Genomic DNA, 22,400 nt, shown 5'->3' on the forward strand with positions numbered 1-22,400 from the left:
TAGTCCATCTCCCAGCAGTGCCAGATATGGAAAAAAACTGGGGAGCAAATACTGAAAGGTCTTTGAGCTCTGGCTAACTCACCACATTAGCATTTGTTAGGGAGGGTCTAACATATTTGGCTACAGATTCTGTTAAGTCGGGCTCCCCATTTGGCTCAGTGGTAAAGAATCCGCCTGCAATGCAGGAGATGCAGGAGACGTGGGTTCTATCCCTGGGTCAGGAAGATCCCCTGGAGGAGGAAATGGCAACCCACTCCAGTATTCTTGCCTGGAGAACCCCATGGACAGAGGAACCTGGTGGGTTACAGTCCACAGGGTCTTGAAGAGTTGGACATGACTGAGCATGCATGCATTCACATTGTTACTGTGTGATAGTCAATATGAAAAGCCTACTGGAAAGTAGATGAGAAATGGACACCTCTGAGCTTTGAGTAGGTGAAGCTAGTATCATTGAGCATGGTCCACAGAAGATAAGATCTTAACTTCCTTGATTTTCAAATCCCAAATCTTGTCTGTATCTGACATAAAAGTACTGATATTTATGATGTAGTGAAAAAAAATAAATCTATGCCTTTCCAGCCCAAAGTGTGGTCTGAAACCCAACAGCATCATCTGGGAGCTTGTTAGAAATGCAGACCCTCAGTCTTCAGTCCAGACCTATAGATCAGAATCCGTGTTCTAAAAAGATCCCTAGGTGATGTGTATCAGCAGCACTTTCTTGGTGGTCCAGAGTTTAATACAAATGCATAATTAACTTTGGATGACAGCATCTTTTATTCAAAACCCCATAGCTCAGCTTAGACAGGTGACTGAGTAGTCCGGGTATGTCCTACACACCGATGTCTGGGAAGCTGGGTCTCCTTGGTATACCTGCTAGAACCTTGTCTCTTCAGGGTGTGACTGGTCCATACCTTCATTGCACTGCAGACCCTTCCAGCCTGTGGCACAGGAACACCCATAGGGGTCTGGGAGACAGAACACAAAGGACTTGCATCCCTCTGGTTCACTACACCTTTCTTTACAAGTTCTGCCAAATGTGTGCAGTTCACACGCTATGGGAGAGAAAAAGATGATTCAGAGGCAAATACCCAGCCCTTTGAAAGGCATGATTCTTCTTTTCAAAGGTCTCTCCTAGACCACTGAACATGGAAAACAGTCCAGTCTGAGCCATGGATGGCCAGGGTAAAGAACCGCTGTGGCCCACCTTACAGATAATGAAACTGCTTTTGGACAGATAGGAGCCACTGCTCTCAGTTATGCAGGTCGTGCACTGCACAGACTGGCGGAATGGCGTTCACATCAATGACGTCACAGATTTGTGCACTTGTCACAACTTTCCCCTGGTGGCTCAGCTGGTAAAGAATCCACCTGTAATGCGGGAGACCTGGGTTTGATCCCTGGGCTAAGAAGATCCCTTGGAGAAGGGAACAGCTACCCACTCCAGTATTCTGGCCTGGAAAATCCCATGGACTGTACAGTCCATGGGGTCATGAAGAGTTGGACACGACTGAGTGACTTTCACAACTTTCCAGTGGTTGACAATAAAGAGCCTTCAGGAAAGGGCACCTGTTTTGAATTCACACAAAGGTACCATATGGTGTCACAGAGGCCATTTAGCTTCCATCCCCAACTGTGTCCAGATCTAAAATTTGGATTCAGCAATGATGGACTTTAAATGCACAAGGTACTCATCAAGCACTCTTGACTTACCCTTCTCACATGTTCTCCCCATAAACCCAGGAGGGCAAATGCATTCCCCAGTATCTTCATGGCAGATCCCATTGTTCATACAAGCAGTGCAGATGCGGTTACATTCAGGTCCCCACTTCTGAGCTTCACATCCTTTGGTTAAGGAAAACAAAACTCTGGTGAGTAGAGCACAGTCATTCCTCAAAGCTCTACTGAGCACCTGCTACACGTTAGTCACATGAGTGGACGCTGGTGAATAAGGATAAATAAAACACAATCTCTGCTCTCAAAAAGCTAAGAGTCCAATGCAGGAAACAGACATGTAATGGAACATGATAAAGACAAAGATAGGAGCACCCAATTATTTTTTTTAACTTTTCATTTATATTGGAGTATAGCTGATCAACTGGAGAAGGAAATGGCAACCCACTCCAGTGTTCTTGCCTGGAGAATCCCAGGGACAGGGGAGCCTGTTGGGCTTCCATCTAGGGGGGTCACACAGAGTCGGACACGACTGAAGTGACTTAGCAGCAGCAGCAGCATAGCTGATCAACAATGCTGTGATAATTCCAGGTGGTCAGCAAAGGGACTCAGCCGTACATATACATGCACCCATTCTCTCTCAAACTCCTCTCCCATACAGGCTACACAGAACATTGAGCAGTGTTCCTTGTGCTATATGTACAGTAGATCCTTGTTGGTTATTCATTTTAAGTATAGCAGTGTGAGAACTACCCAATCTGTGTTAGGGTTGGAATAGGGCATAAAGGAAGGTTTCCCAGAGGAGGTGGTATATAAGTTGAATCTATAAGACCTTCTAAGTGACGAAGAAGATAATGCTGGAGAGTGTGTTCTGGGTAAAGGCTAGATTGGGAGGAAAACATGGTATGTTTGAGGAGCTGCAGGTACAGTTAGAGACAAGAGCAGTGGTTTTCAAAGTGTGACCCCTGATGAGTAGCATCTCCATTATCTGGGAATCTGTTAGAAATGCAAACCCCAGACTCCTATCCATGACTTACTGGATGAGAAACTTTGGAGGTAGCGGTAGCTTAGTACCCTATGTTTCACAGGTGTTTTAGATAATTCTGAGGCATGCCAAAGTTTGGGAAAATCCAGTTTAAAGAATGTGGAGAAAAACCTAAATGGGCAAAGAATCTAAAAAAGAATAGATATATGTATATGTATAACTGAATCACTTTACTGTACATATGAAACTAACACAGCATCGTAAATCAGCCATACTTCAATATTAAATAAAAATTTTGTAAAGATGAAGACTGTAGAGAAGGGAGACAAGCTAAAAGGGGAAGCAGGAGCTAGGAGCACTCAAATACTTTTTAAGGTAGAAAACATAGAAGTAATGAAGCAAGATCCCAAACCAAAAGTACAAGAATGGTAAAAGGCTTCCCAGATTCATATTTCCTGGCTCCTCCACTTCAGTGCTTGGTGATTTGAGATTGTTAATTAGACCCAAGGATACCTTCTAATATAAGGAAAACTCAGGGGGAGTGGGGTGGGGTGACCTTTTGTGGTCAGGAATTCAGTTTAATTTTTCTTCTGAAAGGAACTAATGTCTTTGTCCCTGAATATGAGTCTCACAGTGGTAAACTTGGACCTGTGCCAACGGCTTATAATATTTTTGGCAAGAACTCCTGGTTATCAGTATTTTCTCTAAAATAATCAGTAAGACTGTCAACACAGACCCAGTCTGACAGGCAACCACCTAACAGATAAAGCTACAAAATGTCTCAAAGCTAATGTTTACATGCCTTCATGTATAAAGGGGAAAATCCTACACAATCAGTGATTTCTTGAAAGCCAGACCCCAGATTATCTTCAGACGCTGAAAACTAATGATGACAGAACCCCGGGATAAAAGTGGGTCTCCTGTTACATTAACCCATGTACCAATCTGTAGACCTGTCACAGTTTCACTCTTAATCCTGGGAATGAGAAAAGGATTAAGCTTGAGGAAATAAATAGGGTGATCTCTCTCAGGGATGAAGGCAGGAAAAGAGTTCCTTGATAAGCAACAAGTATGAAGTTCATTGTCATTAAGTCACTGAGTTGTGTCCGACTCTTGCAACCCCATGGACTGTAGCCTGTCAGGCTCCTCTGTTCATGGGATTTCCCAGGCAAGCATACTGGAGTGGGTTGCCATTTCCTTCTCCAAGTATGCAGTTAGGCCTCTGTGATTTTCTTCAAAATATAAAAAGGTTTTGTGTTTTAGGAAACTATAGATCCATGGCATCCAAAGAGAAATCTTACAATCTTAATGTTTTCAAAAATCTTAAAAAAAAAAACAAAACGATATTGGAGTATAGCTGCTTTACAGTGCTGTGTTAGTTTCCACTGTACAGCAAAGTAAATCTGCTATACTGTCATGGAGAGGATTTATGCTGAAAAGAAACCCTGTAAGTATAACCAGTTTGAATACCACCCTTATGGCAGAAAGTGAAGAACTAAAGAGCCTCTTGATGAAAGTGAAAGAGAGTGAAAAAGTTGGTTTTAAGCTCAACATTCAGAAAACAAAGATCATGGCATCCAGTTCCATCACTTCATGGCAAATAGATAGAGAGACAGTGGAAACAGTGACAGACTTTATTTTGGGGGGCTCCAAAATCACTGCAGATGGTGACAGCAGCCATGAAATTAAAAGACGCTTACTCCTTGGAAGAAAAGTTATGACCAACCTAGACAGCATATTAAAAAGCAGAGACATTACTTTGCTAACAAAGGTCCATCTAGTCAAGGCTATTGTTTTTCCAGTGGTCATGTATGGATGTGAGAGTTGGACTATAAAGAAAGCTAAGCACCAAAGAATTAATGCTTTTGAACTGTGGTGTTGGAGAAGACTCTTGAGAGTCCCTTGGACTGCAAGGAGATCCAACCAGTCCATCCTAAAGGGAATCAGTCCTGAATGTTCATTGGAAGGACTAATGCTGAAGCTGAAACTCCAATACTTTGGCCACGTCATGCGAAGAGCTGACTCATTTGAAAAGACCCTGATGCTGGGAAAGATGGAAGGCAGAAGGAGAAGGGGACGACAGAGGATGAGATGGTTGAATGGCATTACCGACTCAATGAACATGAGTTTGAGTAAACTCTGGGAGTTGGTGATGGACAGGGAGGCCTGGCGTGCTGCAGTCTACAGGGTCATAAAGAGTTGGACACGACTGAGTAACTGAACTGAACTGATTCCTAGGGTTTAAATTTACCTTAAAAGATATCCTAGTTATGAGAAATGGACAAATCCCTTCAACTGTACCTCATTTCTTAGTAAACATAAAAGAGGTCAAACAGGGAAAATGTTAGTCATTCAGTCATGTCAGACTCTTTGAGATTCCAGGGACTGTAGTCCGCCAGGTTCCTCAGTCCATGCAATTCTCCAGGCACGAATTCTGAAGTGAGTTGCCATTTCCTTCTCCAGGGGATCTTCCCAACCCAGGGATTGAACCCGGGTCTCCTACATTGTAGGCAGATTCTTTATTGTCTGAGTCACCAGGGAAGCCCCAAGTAGGGAAAAATACTTTTAAATGGGATGGTTGTGACCCAACTCAAACTTTGTTAGAATGATTTTAGATATTAGCAGTGCTTTTCCAACAGTTTTACTGAAATGAGAGCAAAAGAAAATAAATGTGCTTCTAACAATATGAAAAGGAGACAAGTTGGAGATCAAAATGTGTTCAAAGTCTTTTATCTTAAAAGTTCAGGAGAATTTTAAATTCTAAACTATGCTAAGTCTTATTTGCTCTGATGTTAAAGGAAAAAAAGCTTTAAACCTTTTACCATGTATCAACATCTGATGTTTCTGATATTATTAGGAAATTTGCCAATTTATCCCTGACTCTGAGCATGGAACATGGTGCTATGTCACATTGGAGAGACTGTCTTTTTATTTTTTTTAATTTTTTTAAGTTATGAAAGTATGGTAACACATTTACATGAGACTTGGAAAATACAGAACAAAGTTATATATAGTTCCACTATATATTACAATCATTTAAGTAGATAAATTAAGATTTTTAGTTGGGGTTTCAATATCAAGCTGGAGAGACCATCTTAATGAAGTGAATGCAAATTGTGTCCTTGCCATTCAGATTCTGAAAGAAAGGAGATGAATGAAAGGGGATTTTACTTACCCACACTAGATGAACCACACTCTTCATAGGTCTATTGTCATACTACATTACCTGTTTATCTATTTATGTATGCACCTGCTCTGCTTGAGAATTACCTGAGGGACAGTCATTCATCTTATTATCTTTGTATTCTCAACACCAACATAACGCCTGGCAGAGACTTATAATCCACACAGGTTTGTTGACTGACTGAACGCATGAATATAATGCAAAGCAAAACAAGTACTCTTCGTGAATTAGGGGTGCTAATCATTAGAGGAATGACAGAGCATCCCTGTCAGAGCACTTAGACCCGAAGGCCTGGACATTTAATATCATGAATACCTAACACAACCAGGGAAAATTCAGGGCAAATTTCTGCTTTCTATAGATCAATTTTTGGCAAAAATGACTGGTGATAGTTACTCTCCACCTTGATAGCTATAATAGGGCGGAAACATTTTCACTAGTTCTAATACTTGCATTTTTCGAACCTGAAAACAGAAAACACATTTGGGAGTTAAATTATCTCAAAAGTGTGTGATTTATGGGGGACTTAGTGTTTAACTAGATATTAGACTAACCCAGAAGGCCTAACTCATCTCCCAGTAGCAGACACCTTTTGGGGGGACTGTCCAGCTCACAGTGATTCCCATTTTGTCTGAGGAAACTGCTGCTATTCAGGTGTGAGGTCCGAGTGCCCTCGCTGTAATATGTGGCTCCACCCCCACCTATAACTCCTTGGTCTAGGCAAGTAGACACCTGACCAATGTCAGACCAAACTGACTCTTTATCCTGAGAGTTCAACATTCAGAAGTGAAACATCACTGAAGCTAAGTTAGGGTAATGGTACCCTCCCACACTGCAGTGCTGAGCTGCAGATCTTCCTTGGAAGATATTTTCTGGAACTTGCTTGTCAGCCTTTAAATCAGTTTTTAAGAGTCTTTAGTATGCTTCCAAGTAACCCCAGTTTTTGCTTAAGTATCCAGAGTCAGTTTTGGTTACTCACAACTCAAAATTGTAACAGCTATACCGTCACTTACTCCGGACTATGAGCCTGGTGAAGGCTGAGGTGAAGAGGTTTCCTCCTATGTACCTGGCCGAGTACACGCCAGCATCCTGGGGCTGGGCGTGAGGCAGATGCACTTCCAAAATGTCAGGGACTTCGTGCCGGGGCACCGAGTGGATGAAGGAACCTGTAAGGGAGAAGAGTGGAGAACCATGGGTCACCCTCAAACACTCCTGTTCCCTTGTCTGGCCCCTCCACTTGATCAGCTTTCCCTGACCTGATATAGAAAATGTGCTCAAGCATATTAGATGTGGGAGAAGAATGAAAAGGTTGCTATTGAATGCTCTCCCAAAACTCAAGAAAAAGATGGTGTTGGAGCAGATAGGTTAGTCTACCAGGACCACCAATGAACACACGAAGATGAGGTAGCCTAACGCTCTTATCTTCTGCAGGGAGAGGCAACTAGGCAAACCTGGGGAAAATGTCAGGTAATCTTGCCAACTCATCAACTGAGAGACACCTAGAATTACTACTCCTATCTGTAAGTCTCACACATCCACAGAACTCAGACTAGTCCCCATCAATATCTCAGCTGCATGAGACAATTGCCACCAGACAATTGTAGTTGGACACAGATTTGCATTGCACAGTTAGACCCCCAGAATCACCACCAATTGCATTCCAGGTTCACTCTGGCCTTTCCTTTAGCCTTGCAATCAAACAGCATCACATATCACATGGCAGAATTTGAGACCCCATGTATTACATCATGGTGGAATTTTGTTGAACACTGATAGTTCATGTTGTATATTCCCATAACATCTTATGGAAAAGGTGAACTTTTTGGCTAACCCAATACACTGTAGGTGCATTCACATATGTATATAAATCTCCATTTTAATTTACTTAAGTAACCAAACATGTTACCTAAGACAGCTTCTATCATAGAATTTGGTTGGGCTTCCCTGGTGGCTCAGACAGTAAAGAATCTGCCTTCAGTGCAGGAGAACAGGGTTCGATCCCTGGGTCAGGAAGGTCCCCTGGAGAAGGGAATAGCTACTCACTCCAGTATTCTTGCCTATAGAATTCCACGGACAGAGGAGCCTCGTGGGCTATAGTCCATGGGGTTGCAAAGAGTTGGACAGGACTGAGCAACTAACATTTTCACTTAGCAGCTTGACTTCAAATATCTGCCCCCCAGACTGGAATGGGATAATGACCCACTATTGCTTGGCTGTCTGATGTCTTACACAACGGTGCGGGGATGAAACAAAACACATGGACTCACCATTTTTGTAAATCACTGCGTCTTCTTCTTTAATCAGTACTTTTTTGAAAGATATGTTCACATTATCTCCCCTGTCCACAGTCATAGTTAAAGTAGCTGGTAGAAAGGAAGCTATCAAAAGAGAGAGAAAAAACCAAATGAGAAAATGAGGTTACACAGCTTCTCCAGGAACAACTGAAGCTTGAATCAGAGGATGAGGTCCGGGACGTGGCAGGAGTCAGGGGATTTTCACGTTAGCTTAGAGAGCTACCCTGTGAAGGCACGTGGTGCCTCTGAACCATGCTGAAAAGCACCTGGGCTTTAGGTACATCTGCTTGCTTTCCTTAGTACCTGCCAACCCAGGCACGGCACTCTGCAAGCCCCCCCCAGAGATGCTGTGGGGCAGATGGTGGTGAATGTGGACCCAGAGGGAGAATGGTGTAGATCAAGGAGCACTGTGAGCACTGGAATTAGACAGTCCTGGGCTTAAGGTCACCCTCGGCCAATTTCTGAACCTCTTTGACCCAGTTACTTCACCTCTGAACACCTCAGCCTCCTCATCTGTAATTTGGAAGTAAAAGTATTTACCTTAAACAGTTGTTAGGAACATTACAGGGCTTTCGAGATGGCGTAGTGGTACAGTCTTCCTGCCAATGCAGCAGATGTGGGTTCTGTCCCTGGGTTAGGAAGATCCCCTGGAGGAGGAAATAGCTACCCACTCCAGTATTCTAGTCTGGAAAATTCCATGAACAGAGGAGCCTGGCAGGCTACAGTTCATGGGGTTGCAGAAGAGTCAGACATGACAAAGAGACTAAACAGCGACTAAACAACAGCAAACATGAACATTAAATGATGTATGTCAAAGCCCCGGGTGCTTAGAAGAGGTCAGGATCCTTCCCAAATATAAACAAAGGCCACGCTGCTATGCTGACATATGCAGTGTGGCCACGAGTGGTGGGGAAGGCAAACAGGGGACCCCAGGGGCCACTTTCCAGGGCTCCCTATCGTCTGACTAGAAGCTTCATTTCACAATCTAACCCAAGTGGCTCCTCCTCTCTGCGACATGCCTTTCGGCTCCTGTGAGAATTTTTCGTGACCATCTCATGCTGCTGTTCCTTCCTCTGTGGTTTGTTTATATTTTCTGCTCCTTTGTGTGCAGATTGTTCAGCCAACCTTGGGACTTCTCACTCAGCACTGTATTCTGAAAGGGAACCGAGGTTCCCCCTTCGTGGTTGTTCTTTCTGCCCATTCTGTGGTTCTTTAGTATTTCAGACTCTGTGCCTTTTAAGCTCCCTGCTTTGTGAGGATCTGAACACAGTCACACGGCAGTGTTCTCCTGCCACCCAGCCTGCCACCTCCTGCCTTCACGGCTCGAGGCTGACTACTTTTTGCTGAGGACTAATGAGGGGCATCCACAAGCCAACCTTGCAACTTGGGCTTCCTGATGACACCAGAATCTGGCTCAAACTTTATACATAGTCAGATAACTGTGTGACTTAACCGGATCATGAAAACAATAAGTGCCTATGAACCAGGCATTGTTCTAAGAAACTTGCACATATTTAATTTTCATAATATCTCCAGGAGATAGGTACTACAATTATCCTAATTTTACAAATGAGGAAATCAAGGTACAGAGAGGTTAAGAATTCTCTTCAAGATTACACAGCAAGTTCACTGGACAGCCAGGATTTGAAGCAGGTAATTCAGTTCCAGAGGCCTCTCCTAGGACCTTTTTTTTTTTTTTTAAAGAAGTATTTATTTATTCTTTATCTTTTGATCACACTGCATGGCATGTGGGATCTTAGTTCCTTGACCAGGGATCAAACCTGCACCCCCTGCATGAGCAATGTGGAGTCTTAACCAGTGAACTCCAAGGAGGTGCCCAACATTTTATTTTTAAAATGAGATTACTGAGGCCTACGTTAGAAGATGACTGGCTCGAGACCATTTGGATTGGTTAATTAACTCACAGACCTTATCTATGAATATAATTCACTTATTCCTTAAGGAGTGGAGAAGAAACTACAAGGTAGTAAAATGACATTATTACTCTTAGTGCTATTTATCATTAAATTGAAGAAGACAACTAAAACTTAGCTCAATTATTTTTCATCTATGGGAAACATCTTTCATTTTATGTCCATTATTATTTTCAGTAATTACCTAACAGCCCTATGAAGACAAGATATCCAAGTCTATCATGTGGGTGGTGGAGTTAAGGGTGACTAAGTCCCCTCTTGAAGGCCTCCTGACCATGAGTAAGTGTGAAATTGGAGACACACACTTAAGACCTCCAGCCTTGTTCCAGACATCAGCCCTCCAGAATCATCCTCCCCTAGGCCCATGTTCTTACTTCTAACTTCCAGCCATGCTGAACTGTGCTCAGTGCTACAAACAGACCACGTGATCACTCATGTCCACTTTTTCCCTTCTCTGCCCTTTCCCTGTGTCTCACCAAGTCCTACTTATTCATCAATCTCCACTGAGATATCACTTTTTCCAGGGGCCTTCCAGAATCCTGGAATCCAGGTTCAGTTCAGTTCAGTCACTCAGTCGTGTCTGACTCTTTGTGACCCCATGAACTGCGGCATACCAGGCTTCCCTGTCCATCACCAACTGCCCGAGTCTACCCAAACCCATGTCCACTGAATTGGTGATGCCATCCAACCATCTCATCCTCTGTCGTCCCCTTCTCCTCCTGCCATCAATCTTTCCCAGCATCAGGGTCTTTTCAAATGAATCAGCTCTTTGCACCAGGTGGCCAAAGTATTGGAGTTTCAGCTTCAGCATCAGTCCTTCCAAGGAACACCCAGGACTGATCTCCTTTAGGATGGACTGGTTGGATCTCCTTGCAGTCCAAGGGACTCTTAAGAGTCTTCTCCAACACCACACTTCAAAAGCATCAATTCTTCGGTGCTCAGCTTTCTTTATAGTCCAACTCTCATATCCATGAATCCAGTTTAACTGCCCAAGTACTGTCCTCCCACATGCTCTGCCCTTCCCAATTACAGCCCTACGCAAAGTGCATCTCTCCTACTGGACTGGGCATTCCAGGAGGGCAGGATCGTGGCAGTTTTGGAAGGCAGCACAGGGTGGTGTTTAGGGCCTTGGTTCTGGGATCTGACCACAGTACACCTTCCCAGGTCCAATACAGGGAACCAGGTATGTAAATGCTTCTAAGTTACAATAGTTCTAATGCTTATCTATTAATAGGAAATCATAATGGTCCTCATCATATATGCATTTGCTAATGATTCAGTTACACAGCAATGCATATAAAAAGTTGCTAGGGAGAAGTCACACACATAATAAGTATTTAAGAAATGTTAACATCAATGCCTCTCCCATGAGTGGCACAAATAGAGGCTTAAGGATACTTGTGGAAAGAATACATGAAAGAATCTGATTTCTAATTTTTCTATTTTCTTTATATTTTTAACATGCTCATTTGAGTTATTCAGATACAAATGGCAAATCTGTCAACTTCATATATCATGTTTGGGAAATTGTATGTTCTTCAAGAAAGCTGATCACCAAAGAATTGATGCTTTTGAACTGTGGTGCTGGAGAAGACTCTTGAGAGTCCCTTGGACTGCAAAGAGATCCAACCAGTCCATCCTAAGGGAGATCAATCCTGGTGTTCATTGGAAGGACTGATGCTAAAGCTGAAACTCCAATACTTTGGCCACCTCATGCGACGAGTTGACTCACTGGAAAAGACTCTGATGCTGGGAGGGGTTGGGGCAGGAGGAGAAGGGGACAACAGAGAATGAGATGGCTGGATGGCATCACCGACTCGATGGACATGAGTTTGAGTGAACTCCGGGAGTTGGTGATGGACAGGGAGGCCTGGCGTGCTCTGATTCATGGGGTTGCAAAGAGTTGGACATGACTGAGTGACTGAACTGAACTGAAAGCTATTTCTCGAATGAAAATAGGAAGAAAAATAACTTAGCTGTCCTCTGATAGAACACTCTGAAACAGATCTTTGGATGTGAAAATGTTTCAAACTTCATTTATACTTCCTATCCCCAAACTCAATTTTCACAGAGGTCTGAATAAACTGCTTTCGACTTTTTCGGATGATGCCATTGATAAAACAAACAAAAAAAATCCTTCGCCATTCGGCCATTTGGACTATGCGAGCCAATTTAAGCCTTGTTTTGCCACATCTCAAATGGATTTTCCACTTCCTCCCCAGATACACAAGTCAGCAGCAAGCAGGAAGATAGTGGTGTTTATCCTATTCTGCGGTGTCTCTAGGCAGGCACTCCTGAGTTCCCAAGAAGGTTTAGTAGGGAATTAATAGTGTCATGAAGACATAGTGTTGGAGGTTTTCTTGACTCACCATAAAAGATATCACTTTCTTTGTACCATATTTCAGCCATTGGATGGTCAAAGAAAATCAGTTCAACAGCCTGATACGATGTTATTCAAATACAGGAGAGAACATACTACCTATTTTTCTATTTTGTCTAAACCTCCACAATTATGTCGACAGCTGATATTAAAATTTTCCATAATTGAATGGGAAAAGTAACAGTTCCACTAAATTACTGCTCATTCCAAAGCACAAAATAATGATAATTACTGAACATCTAGTGTAAGCCAGATAATGCTGGCGGTTTCATTTGATCCTCAAATGTACATGGTAAAGTCTCTATCTCCATTTATTTTTCAAATGAGCAAACCACGATTTCAGTGAAGTAACTTGCTCTGGGTTATACCAGCGGTTGCAGAACTAGCCTCAAACCCATGTCTGGCTGACCTTCACCCCCATGTCTCTGTGCTCTAGGTTGCTTTTGGGGGTTTCCATTAGAGTTGTTTTACTTTACAAAACAAGTGCTCAGAATGGGGGAGGGTTGTTAACCTTAAGTGAGAGTGATATGGAAAGGGTAGCACAATACAGGCTCTGAAGCCAGACTGCTTGGCATCAAATCCCTTTCCCACCATTTACAAACGGCTATTGTTATTATTATGTAAATTGTTCTCCAATATCTCACTTTACACGGGCTTTCAGGAACATAGCTACTGTGTAAATCAAATCTTACACTCATGGGAACTGGCTTCTTGCATGTGCCATCTTATTCTTATTTAAAACCTAAGATACTTTTGAAGATATACCCATTTCACAGATGATTAAAAATGAGACCAATAGAAGTTGCATAACTCGCTAAGGTCATACAACTGGTAAGTACTAGAAAAATAATTAAACTCAGGTGAATGTGAGTCTAAAAAGCCACCTTCTCTCCACTGTTCGTCACTATCTATGCCTGCCTGAGCCTCATTTAACTAACTGAATTTAAACTATCCTTTACCTGTGCTGACCTAGACTCTCACTTTGGAGGGATCATTATAATTGTTTTCAGACTCCCAATGTTTTGGTTTAATATGCTCTATGGTTTCCTATTTATATATATTTCTAAGACAGCCCAGAAAAGGTATTTCTCATTTCATTCCTGTGAAGCCATTGGGGCACAAATCTCAGATCATCTTTGTTCAGAATGTGGACATATCCGCAGAAGGACATAACTCTTAATACAAGTCAGATCCCAGATGCCACATTTGAAAAATAACAGAGTCTACTTCAGCCATGATAGCTTTGGCACACCTCACATCCCTTTGTTCAACCTCTCTTCCCTCACAGGAGAGCAGCATTCCTGGGAATTTCTGTTGTGCATTTTTCCCACTCGCCTGGTGAATGTTAGGGTTTTGCTAAGAAAGCCTTTCCCCTCATTTCTGATGAATAATGGTTTTATCACTTTGATCTTAAAATCTTGCTGCCTTAGGGCAGAACAGAGTCATTAAACAATGTTTACAGTGACATCTCCTCCAACTGCAATGAGTTTGGTGGACTGGCCCAAAGACACAACTTGTACCCACTTCTATTTTTCTTTGGTTGCCCCACTTCCATCACATCACTGCCTTGTGAGGCATAGCAAGGAGTAATACTCTTTCTTTTTTATATAATCAATTTGATTTATTTTTAATTAAAATTTATTTAATTTTATTTAATTAATTGCTCTACAGCCTTGTGGTTGGTTTCTGTCAAATATCAGTGTGGATCATAAGAAGGCTCTTGATATCCTCCATCTCAACTGCTAAAATTAAACCATGATCTAACAAGAATGGCAGCCTATAAAAAGGGTCCCAATTCTTCATCCCTCCTGTATCCAAACTCTTGGCTGTTTAATTGTGTAGTGCCCTCCCATCTGGACTTTAGCTAGGCTCTTTGACTTGCTTTGGGCAATAAAAATGAGGCAGAAGTGAGGGCATACAGTACTGAGGCTAGGTTTCAAGAAACCCTGTGTGTTTCCACTTGTTGTCTCATACCCCTGCCATCTCCATGAGAATATACCTAGCAGGTTAACAGTCAACTGGAAAAGAGCCAAGGAGGGCCACGCAATGCCAGCCTAATAAACCTACAGCCAGCCAACATCCATACACTTGAGAAAGCCACCCAATCAAGACCAGCAGAGCCACCGCATCAAGCCAGCTGACTTAGACACACAACCTTGGACTGTTGATTGTAGTATGCCACTGTGATTTCAGTTGTGTGTTACACATAATTACTGTGTCAATAGATAACTAATACACCAAGTAACTAATTAAATTGAGTTGGCAGTGGACAGCTGTCTTCATTGCTATGAATCATATTACATACACATAACATGTCCAGGTCTCCATCAGGACCATGGAGTCCTCAGTAGAACATGTGATATATATTTTCATTTCATTTCATGAACTAGGCACAATGTCTAGTGAAAGAGGTATATATGAGGGAGCTGGACTGGATTATCTCTTATCACTAATGCTCTGTGCACTGCAGATAGCAACTCTTGGAAAGAGGCAGACAAGGTCTTCAGACCCCACACTCAGGTAGCTCATGCCCAGCCTGAGTGAGCAGCTGCCAAGACGAGAGGCAGGCATGTGTCTCGGTAGACCTCATCTGCTCACAACTAAGAGGCATGTTACCTTGCTGGCGCATCTTCATGGTCCGTATCCTTACTGCCTGTCCTCGAACTCGCCCTTCACAGAAATAAGCACCATTGATTTTACTAGCCTTTTCTCTCTTCCAAACAACTTTTTTAGCCCATTCTCTGGTCACATCTTGAGTCACTTCCAGTGGGTCCTGGTGCTGGTTCATTAAGGCTTCAAAGTCCCTTCCGATGGTGATGGGCTCATGGGGGCGCCATCCAGAGGCAATGCAAGTCAGGGACGTCTCAGCATCAGACACAAGAGGTAGGGAATTGATCAGGATCAGGTCCATGGCACCGTCCACTGTTGCTAAAAGGAAAGAGGGAACATAATGTATAAGGAAGGTTATTAACGGGGCCCCACAGGATAAGGTGGTTTCACAAAGCTTTGTCTAAGAATAAGTGTGTGAAGAGTCTTTCTAAAATGCTACTCTGACCATGTGCTTATCTTTCATTGGACAAAATCTGAAACTCTTTACCATGGCACCGAGACTCTGTCACCTAGACCCTGCTAGCCACTCTTACCCCACCGCACTGTAATGGACTCTTACTCACTCCATTCCCCAAACAAGCTGGGCACAAGGCATCTTTACCACTACAGTGCCTGAGACACAGCTAAGTATTCAGTAAATGCTGAGACAAATTCATGACAATGGCTTTATTATTGTTATTATGAATTATCATTAATAATTACTATTTATGATAATTAATTATTAATCAATTAGTGATAATGTGGTTCTATCCCAATGATTGGGGCTTCCCAGGTGGTGCTAGTGGTGAAGAATCTGCTTGCCAATGCAGGAGATGTAAGAGACAAGGGCTAAATCCTTGAGAAAACCCGTGGGAAGATCCACTGGAGAAGGGCATGGCAACTCATTCCACTATTCTTGCCTGGAGAATCCTGTGGACAGAGGAGCCTGGAGGGCTACAGTCCATGGGGTTGCAAAGAGTCAGACATGACTGAAGAGACTTAAGACACATCCCAATAATAAAGTATTCTAAAGAGATATGTCAACTACATACACCATATGCTAACTTTATAGACTCTCATCATTAGCAAGGTATTGGCTGACTCCATAATAAATTCTACAAGGTGAGGGAGGAATGGAGTGAACTCTGCATCGCCCATGAGCCTCATCTTTGACAAACCTGGACAGTGTATTAAGAAGCCAACAAAGATTTGTATAGTCAAAGCTGTGGTTTTCCCAGTAGTCATGTATGGATGTGAGAGTTGGACCATAAAGAAGGCTGAGTGCCCAAGAATTGATGCTTTTGAACTGTGGCATTGGAGAAGGCTCTTGAGAGTCCCTCGGACAGCAAAAAGATCAAACCAGTCAATCCTAAAGGAAATCAGTCCTGAATATTCATTGGAAGTTAAAGCTGAAACTCCAATATTTTGGTCACCTGGTGAAAAGAGCCAACTCATTAGAAAAGACCTGATGCTGGGAAAGATTGAAAGCAGGAGAAGAAGGGGATGGCAGAGGACAAGATAGCTGGATGGCATCACTGACTCGATGGACATGAGTTTGAGCAAGCTCCAAGAGATGGAAGGACAGGGAAGCCTGGCGTGCTGCAGTCCACGGGGTCACGAAGATTCAGACAAGACTGAGTGACTGACTGATGACAAAGCCCTGTCTTGCAGATTCTTGTAAAGACTAAACAAAACAAAGTGCACAACTTTCCAAGAACCGTGTCTGTGATATATGGGGTACTCAATGATGATTATTTCATTTCTCTTTATGCTGTTTTCTGAACACCTAGTCCCAAACCTCAGATCTCCCCAAATGTAAAAACAAAATTCTACCTGACTTTCAAAACAGTGATAAAGCACATTCACACAAAGAAAATCCTCTCATTGTAAAATTCTCCCTCTCTCTCTTCCTCTTTCCCTCTCCCTTTCTATTCTCATTTCCAAAGTTTCTAAGATAAGTCAATGGAATCTTGCCTAGTCTCTCCTCTTGGTGAATGTGGAAACACCAGGGATGGAGGATGTTTTCTGGCTTCAGTGATGGTTGATTCTCAAGTCTGTATAAAATGATCAGGAGACTAGACAGGTCAAACACATCAGCTTACAAGGGTCTAGTGGAGTCCCAGAGATTTTTGTGTAGATGGAAAATGATTCAAGTAGGTTATGTGTTATCTCATTTAATAGTCATCAAATTCTCCCAACAACCCCAGGAGGTATGTACCTACTATCTCATTTTCAAATATAAAGAAATGAGGGTGCAAAAGATTGAGTAGCTTATTCTAAGTCAGAGCTGGAATTCAAATTCTCACTGGTCTTTCAATTCCTTAGCTATACTGTGGCCTTTCGTACCCCAAAGCCTTTGGACATGGTGACCCCTGTGCCTGGAATGCTCTTTTTCACTCTCTGCAAGCCTAACTTTTCTCACCCTTTGGGGTCTTATCTTAAAGGCCTATCTCTTGGAGGTCTTCTTTACTTATCTTATCTATAATATCTACACACTCTCATCCCACTACCCTCAGTACAGCCTTCTATTTGTTTCCTTCATAAAGATTACCAAAATCTGGGATTATTTTACTTGGTCTCTCTTTTCCTAGATGATAAGACTTAATGAGCATCTGTTGGATAAATGGATGAATGGACAGATGGACAAATTTTATACCAGATCTGACTTATTCAGTCTCACCAATTCACTTGGCTCCCACTTTCAGAAAAATGAGATTAAAAAGGAAAGTTTTCTTCTATTTATAATAGCCAAGACACGGAAATAATCTAAATGTCCATTGACAGATGAATGGATAAAGAAGATATGATACACACACACACACACACACACATACCATAGACTATTAATTAACCATAATAATGAAATAATGCCATTTATAGCAACAGCAGAGGCCCTAGAGATTATCATCCTAAGTGAAGTAAGCCAGAAAGACAAATACCACATAATACCACTTATAGGTAGAATCTATAATATAATACAAATGAAGCTATCTCTGAAATAGAAATAGACTTGCAGATATAGAGAACAGACTTGTGGTTGCCAAGGGGGAGAGGGGTAGGGGAGGGATGAAGTGGGACATTGTGGTTAGCAGATGCAAACTAATATATATAGGATGGATAAACAACAACGTCCTATGATATAGCACAGGGAACAATATTCAATATTTCATGATAAAACATAATGGAAAAGAAAAAGAATATTTAGATGTATAACCGAATCATTTTGCTATACAGCAAAAATTAACACAATGCTGTAAATCAACCATGTTTCGATAATTAAAAAAAAAATGAAAGTGCTCTTCTGAGTCTAAACTGACTCCTTGCCCATATTTAAAAGACTGTTTTGAAAAAAAGAAAAAAGACCCTTTTGATAATTACTGAGCTCATGGGGGTAGGGAAGCAGATGTTATGTTTTTACAAAATACCATAGAAAGGTGGTCAATCATTGCTGAGGATTTGGAGTAGGTATTTATCTACAAGACCTACGCATGCCAAGTTCTATGCCTGCCATGAAGTCCTCATATAATTTTCAATGACGTTTGCCAGTGTTTGATATATGAAGTGACGTTTTAAGGATGATCCTACTAGGAGATATATTTTAATCTGACTCACTAGGAAGAATTTCAAAGTCAAGTCTTAATGTAGGTAGGAGTTGGTGCTGTAATTTTTTTTCTTGTAAGGTTAACTCAACACACTGAGGATAGAAAACAACTAGAATGGATTATCCAAGCCTGACCCTCAAGTGTCTATCTTGCTTCTAGCCTCATTGGTTTAAGATTTCAAGAGAGGGAACAGAGGTTAGGATAAGAAAAGTATCACAAGAGAGGGTGAGCTAGGAAACCTAGCAGGGGAATTACAGCCTCCAAGATAACACCAGAGAACAGCTGCCCTTCCACATGCACACACAGCCCTGCCTCCCAGCAAGTGCCACCTCTTCTCCCACACTCACTCGTTCCAGATATGTTCCCAGAGAGAGTCCTGAGGAGGAAAGAAACACAGTAATTCTTTCAGCTCCAATGAGATCCTGGCTCATTTCTAGGGCCAGCTGAATGCTTTGCCAAAATCAAGGGCTCTGCTCTGAACTCACCAAACTGGGTCAGCACTGGCCATGGTTTATTTAATGACTTTCGGAAATAACAGAGAAGGCAGCTGGTTTGAAAAGACAACCACACTGCATCTGCAAATAGTTTCTAGGTATGGGTCTAGTTTCTTTTTCCTTTTGCTCCTCCCAGCTCTCTCCCATTACTTTCAGAAAGGGAAACTGTATACACTGAGAGTCTGGATTTGACTATAGGTTGCTACCCTTCTTCAGCATGTCAGTTACAGGAAGCTTTCTTCCACCTGTGAGTTCTCTGTCCTCTGTACTGCCATTGACCATAAAATAGCAGAAGAATTTTGCATATGAGCTTTAGATATGGGAAGAAGTACTTACCAGGTTGCTGGAATGAATTTTAAAAATCATCTCTTTGTCTTTCTTAAAATAAAAACCTATATTTTTTCTTGTTTGTATCGATCTAGAGAATTTCGGGAAGGTGATTCATGAAGCTAAGAACAAGGGTGGCCCATTGGGGAGAATGAGGTCACGGGGGGACAATGATGCGAAGACAACTTTTCACTGAACACTTAATGCAGACTGACTTTGGAACCATTTGAACGTCACCTACATGCAAAAAAATAAATGGAAAAATGTAAATGTTTTTCCTTATCCCTGAAAATGGTGCATCTGGAAGGGAATCAAGAACCAGAGAAATATATATGTCTCTCATCATTTAGGCCTACACACAGCCAAATCTTTTTGGATTACATCCAAATAATACATTTTCTTTCTTTCTCAACTTCAGACTGATGAGAGGAAATGTGATCTCATTCTATAGTGCTGAAAAAAAATTGAGTAAAATAAAGTGTAAGTAAAGGGAGGAGGAGGGTGGCCAAACTTCACTTTCAAAGAGAAAAGAGAAGCAGAGGCCCCACTGCCACAAGTACAATTGTAGCCTGTGGCCTCTTGAAAGGGTTCTGCCACTGGCCCCATGAAAGGTATAACTGCTACCGCATGACTGGTACCATCAAGAATCTACTGCCACTGGTCCTTTCCTGAGAATAACTTCCAAGAGACAGAGCCCCCTGGGCTCACACGGATGTTCATCCCTACACCAATACCTTTTCTTCTACTACGAAACTATCCTCGCTGAGTCCGGTTGGAGACTGGCTTTGGGTGGTTTCACCACAATCACAGCCTGAAGTCGTCTGATTAAATTCATTAATTAGTTCAACTTACTCCACTAATATCAAGGCTGAGAGACTTCCCTGGTGGTCCAGTGGCTAAGACTGTGCTCCCAATGCAGGGCGCCCAAGTTCGATCCCTGGTCAGGGAACTAGATCCCACATGCTGCCAAAAAAAAGATTCCTCATCCTCATTCTGAAACAACAAAGACTGCAGATCCCTCATGCTACAACTGAGACCTGGCAGAGCCAAAATAAAAATAAATAACTTAAAGACAAACAAAAACAATCAAGGCTAAGAGTGCTAGAAGTAAGGTGTGTATGGAATCTCATACATCTTCATGTTTTGGGGATTGATACTACTTTCCCTCAGCAAAGATTTCACAAACACTTTTCAATATTTGCATAAAAGTGTGTCATGTTTGTAAGGAAATACTTGCTGCTATAACTGGGTGTCTGCTGAGTTAACAAATATTGTTCATCACAGCTGAAGCCCAGCAGTATCCTAGAATGCTGTTCCGCTCATTATATGTTCCGTGTGCTGTACTGAACGCCTCTAACCTTCTGCAGTAAAGTTTTCTCACTAAATTTCATTGTGGTGAACACAAAATGCTGCTTAAATTTTGTTTCTGCATACAGATTTTCTTGTATTCAGTATTGCTTTTGCAAAAATAAAATAGAATCACTTAAGCACAAGTAAAAGTAAGAGAAATTTCCTAAGAAAGAACTTAGAAAATGGACCAGGTGTGGCTGACAGGGAACAAAAATAAAATGGATCTAGGCAGTCAAAACATAACTGGTTTTCATAAGTCTTTCTTAGGAAACCCACAAAGTAAAACCTATAAGGACTTCTGATTCTGCTAAGGTCCTCCCTAGAAAAGCCCCTAATGAAAAGCTTGGATGGCAGCGAATCATCTAAAACTTGTGGCTGGACTGCAAGGACTGTCCAGCTCACTTACTAGTCACTCAACTGTACAACTGTAGCTTCTGAAGTGTTTCTGGTTTGCAAAGCTTGCGAACAACAAAGCTGCCCTTTTGCTTCAGGATAACCTTGATTCTTTTCTAAGATTGATTTCTAATTTAGGATGACACTTTGAATAATGACCCACTATCTAAGACATGGAAAATATCTTTAAAAACATTCATAGAAAGGATTGTGGACTTAAATCTACACCCATATCAAAGAACTATACTGAATTAGAAATTAGCGACAAAGTCATGCTTTTCAAACTGTATTTCAAGGAGTTGTTATTTCTCATTTTCTAAGGGAGTTATTCCAGAACTTTCTGCAAGGGGTGGAGGTAAAATCAAGAGAGTGAATTCCAGGCACCCCCAAATATGTATATGCTCACTGATCAGCCAACTTTTGTCTGTTTTACATTTGAGCTCCACATAAGTTTTCATTTGGGAAAAAAAGAACTTTCTTAAATAAAACATATAAAATCTCAAAGGTCATCACATTATAGATGAAGAAAATGAAAGGTTAAACATGAATATCAATGAAAATACATTTCCCTGCCTCACAAGGTGCTGACTCCAATTAGTCTGCTGTGCCCACATACAAGTTCATCATAGCAGAGTCAACTGTTGATTAATGCAGTTCCCGTGTCTTTGAAGCATTTGCTTAAATTATTGCATAGTGAGGCTGTTCCCTAGTGCTTCTTTTTACTTCAGAACTGTGGTGTTGGGTGGAGTCTCACTAACATGTGTTTGGAATAGGATACCATGTCTTCAGAACAACTGTCTATATGATTTCTTGGAAGTGTGGTATTGACTGTGCTTTAGTTTTTTCCAGAGTCTCCTTGGTTGCCTCACCTTTGTAACTCCTTCCAAGCAGCAGATATATTAACATTCTAAATATTTAAAATGGCAAGGAGCACTAACTTAGCCAAAGTATTTTTTAAATCGGGCAATTGGCAATGAATGAAAAGGTCTTAGCCCAAAGTTCAAGGCTCTGGCAATGAACCAAAGAAGCAAAGAGAACCTCAAAACTATCCATGATTAGTTGGTGGAATTGTTTGGATTTTAGTTTAGGTATTTTTTAAGGTGTCCAGAAAAGGACACTTTTCTTCAGCTTTTAAAAAATACTCTAAGTTATTTATATATCTATTCATCCATTTACTAATTTACTGAGTACTTCCCA

General features: G+C 41.7%; 1 protein-coding gene across 7 annotated transcripts in view; it reads right to left on the reverse strand.

Annotated features, from left to right (window-relative positions):
• TEK (TEK receptor tyrosine kinase) overlaps positions 1–22,400 on the reverse strand; it is a 104,255-nt gene that overhangs the window by 42,531 nt on the left and 39,324 nt on the right. For all 7 annotated transcript variants that reach the window (XM_088837867.1, XM_088837866.1, XM_088837870.1 and 4 more), the window contains 5 exons: positions 15,065–15,376; positions 8,108–8,218; positions 6,854–7,006; positions 1,711–1,842; positions 912–1,052 (listed from right to left, as the gene is read on the reverse strand). In XM_088837867.1, the coding sequence (XP_088693993.1) occupies positions 912–1,052; positions 1,711–1,842; positions 6,854–7,006; positions 8,108–8,218; positions 15,065–15,376 (849 nt within the window). The remainder of the gene's footprint in view (positions 1–911; positions 1,053–1,710; positions 1,843–6,853; positions 7,007–8,107; positions 8,219–15,064; positions 15,377–22,400) is intronic.

The sequence above is a fragment of the Moschus berezovskii genome, chromosome 7, assembly GCF_049115385.1.
Source record: "Moschus berezovskii isolate FMDL1 chromosome 7, NW_MosBer_1.0, whole genome shotgun sequence".
NCBI classification, from domain to species: Eukaryota; Metazoa; Chordata; class Mammalia; order Artiodactyla; family Moschidae; genus Moschus; species Moschus berezovskii.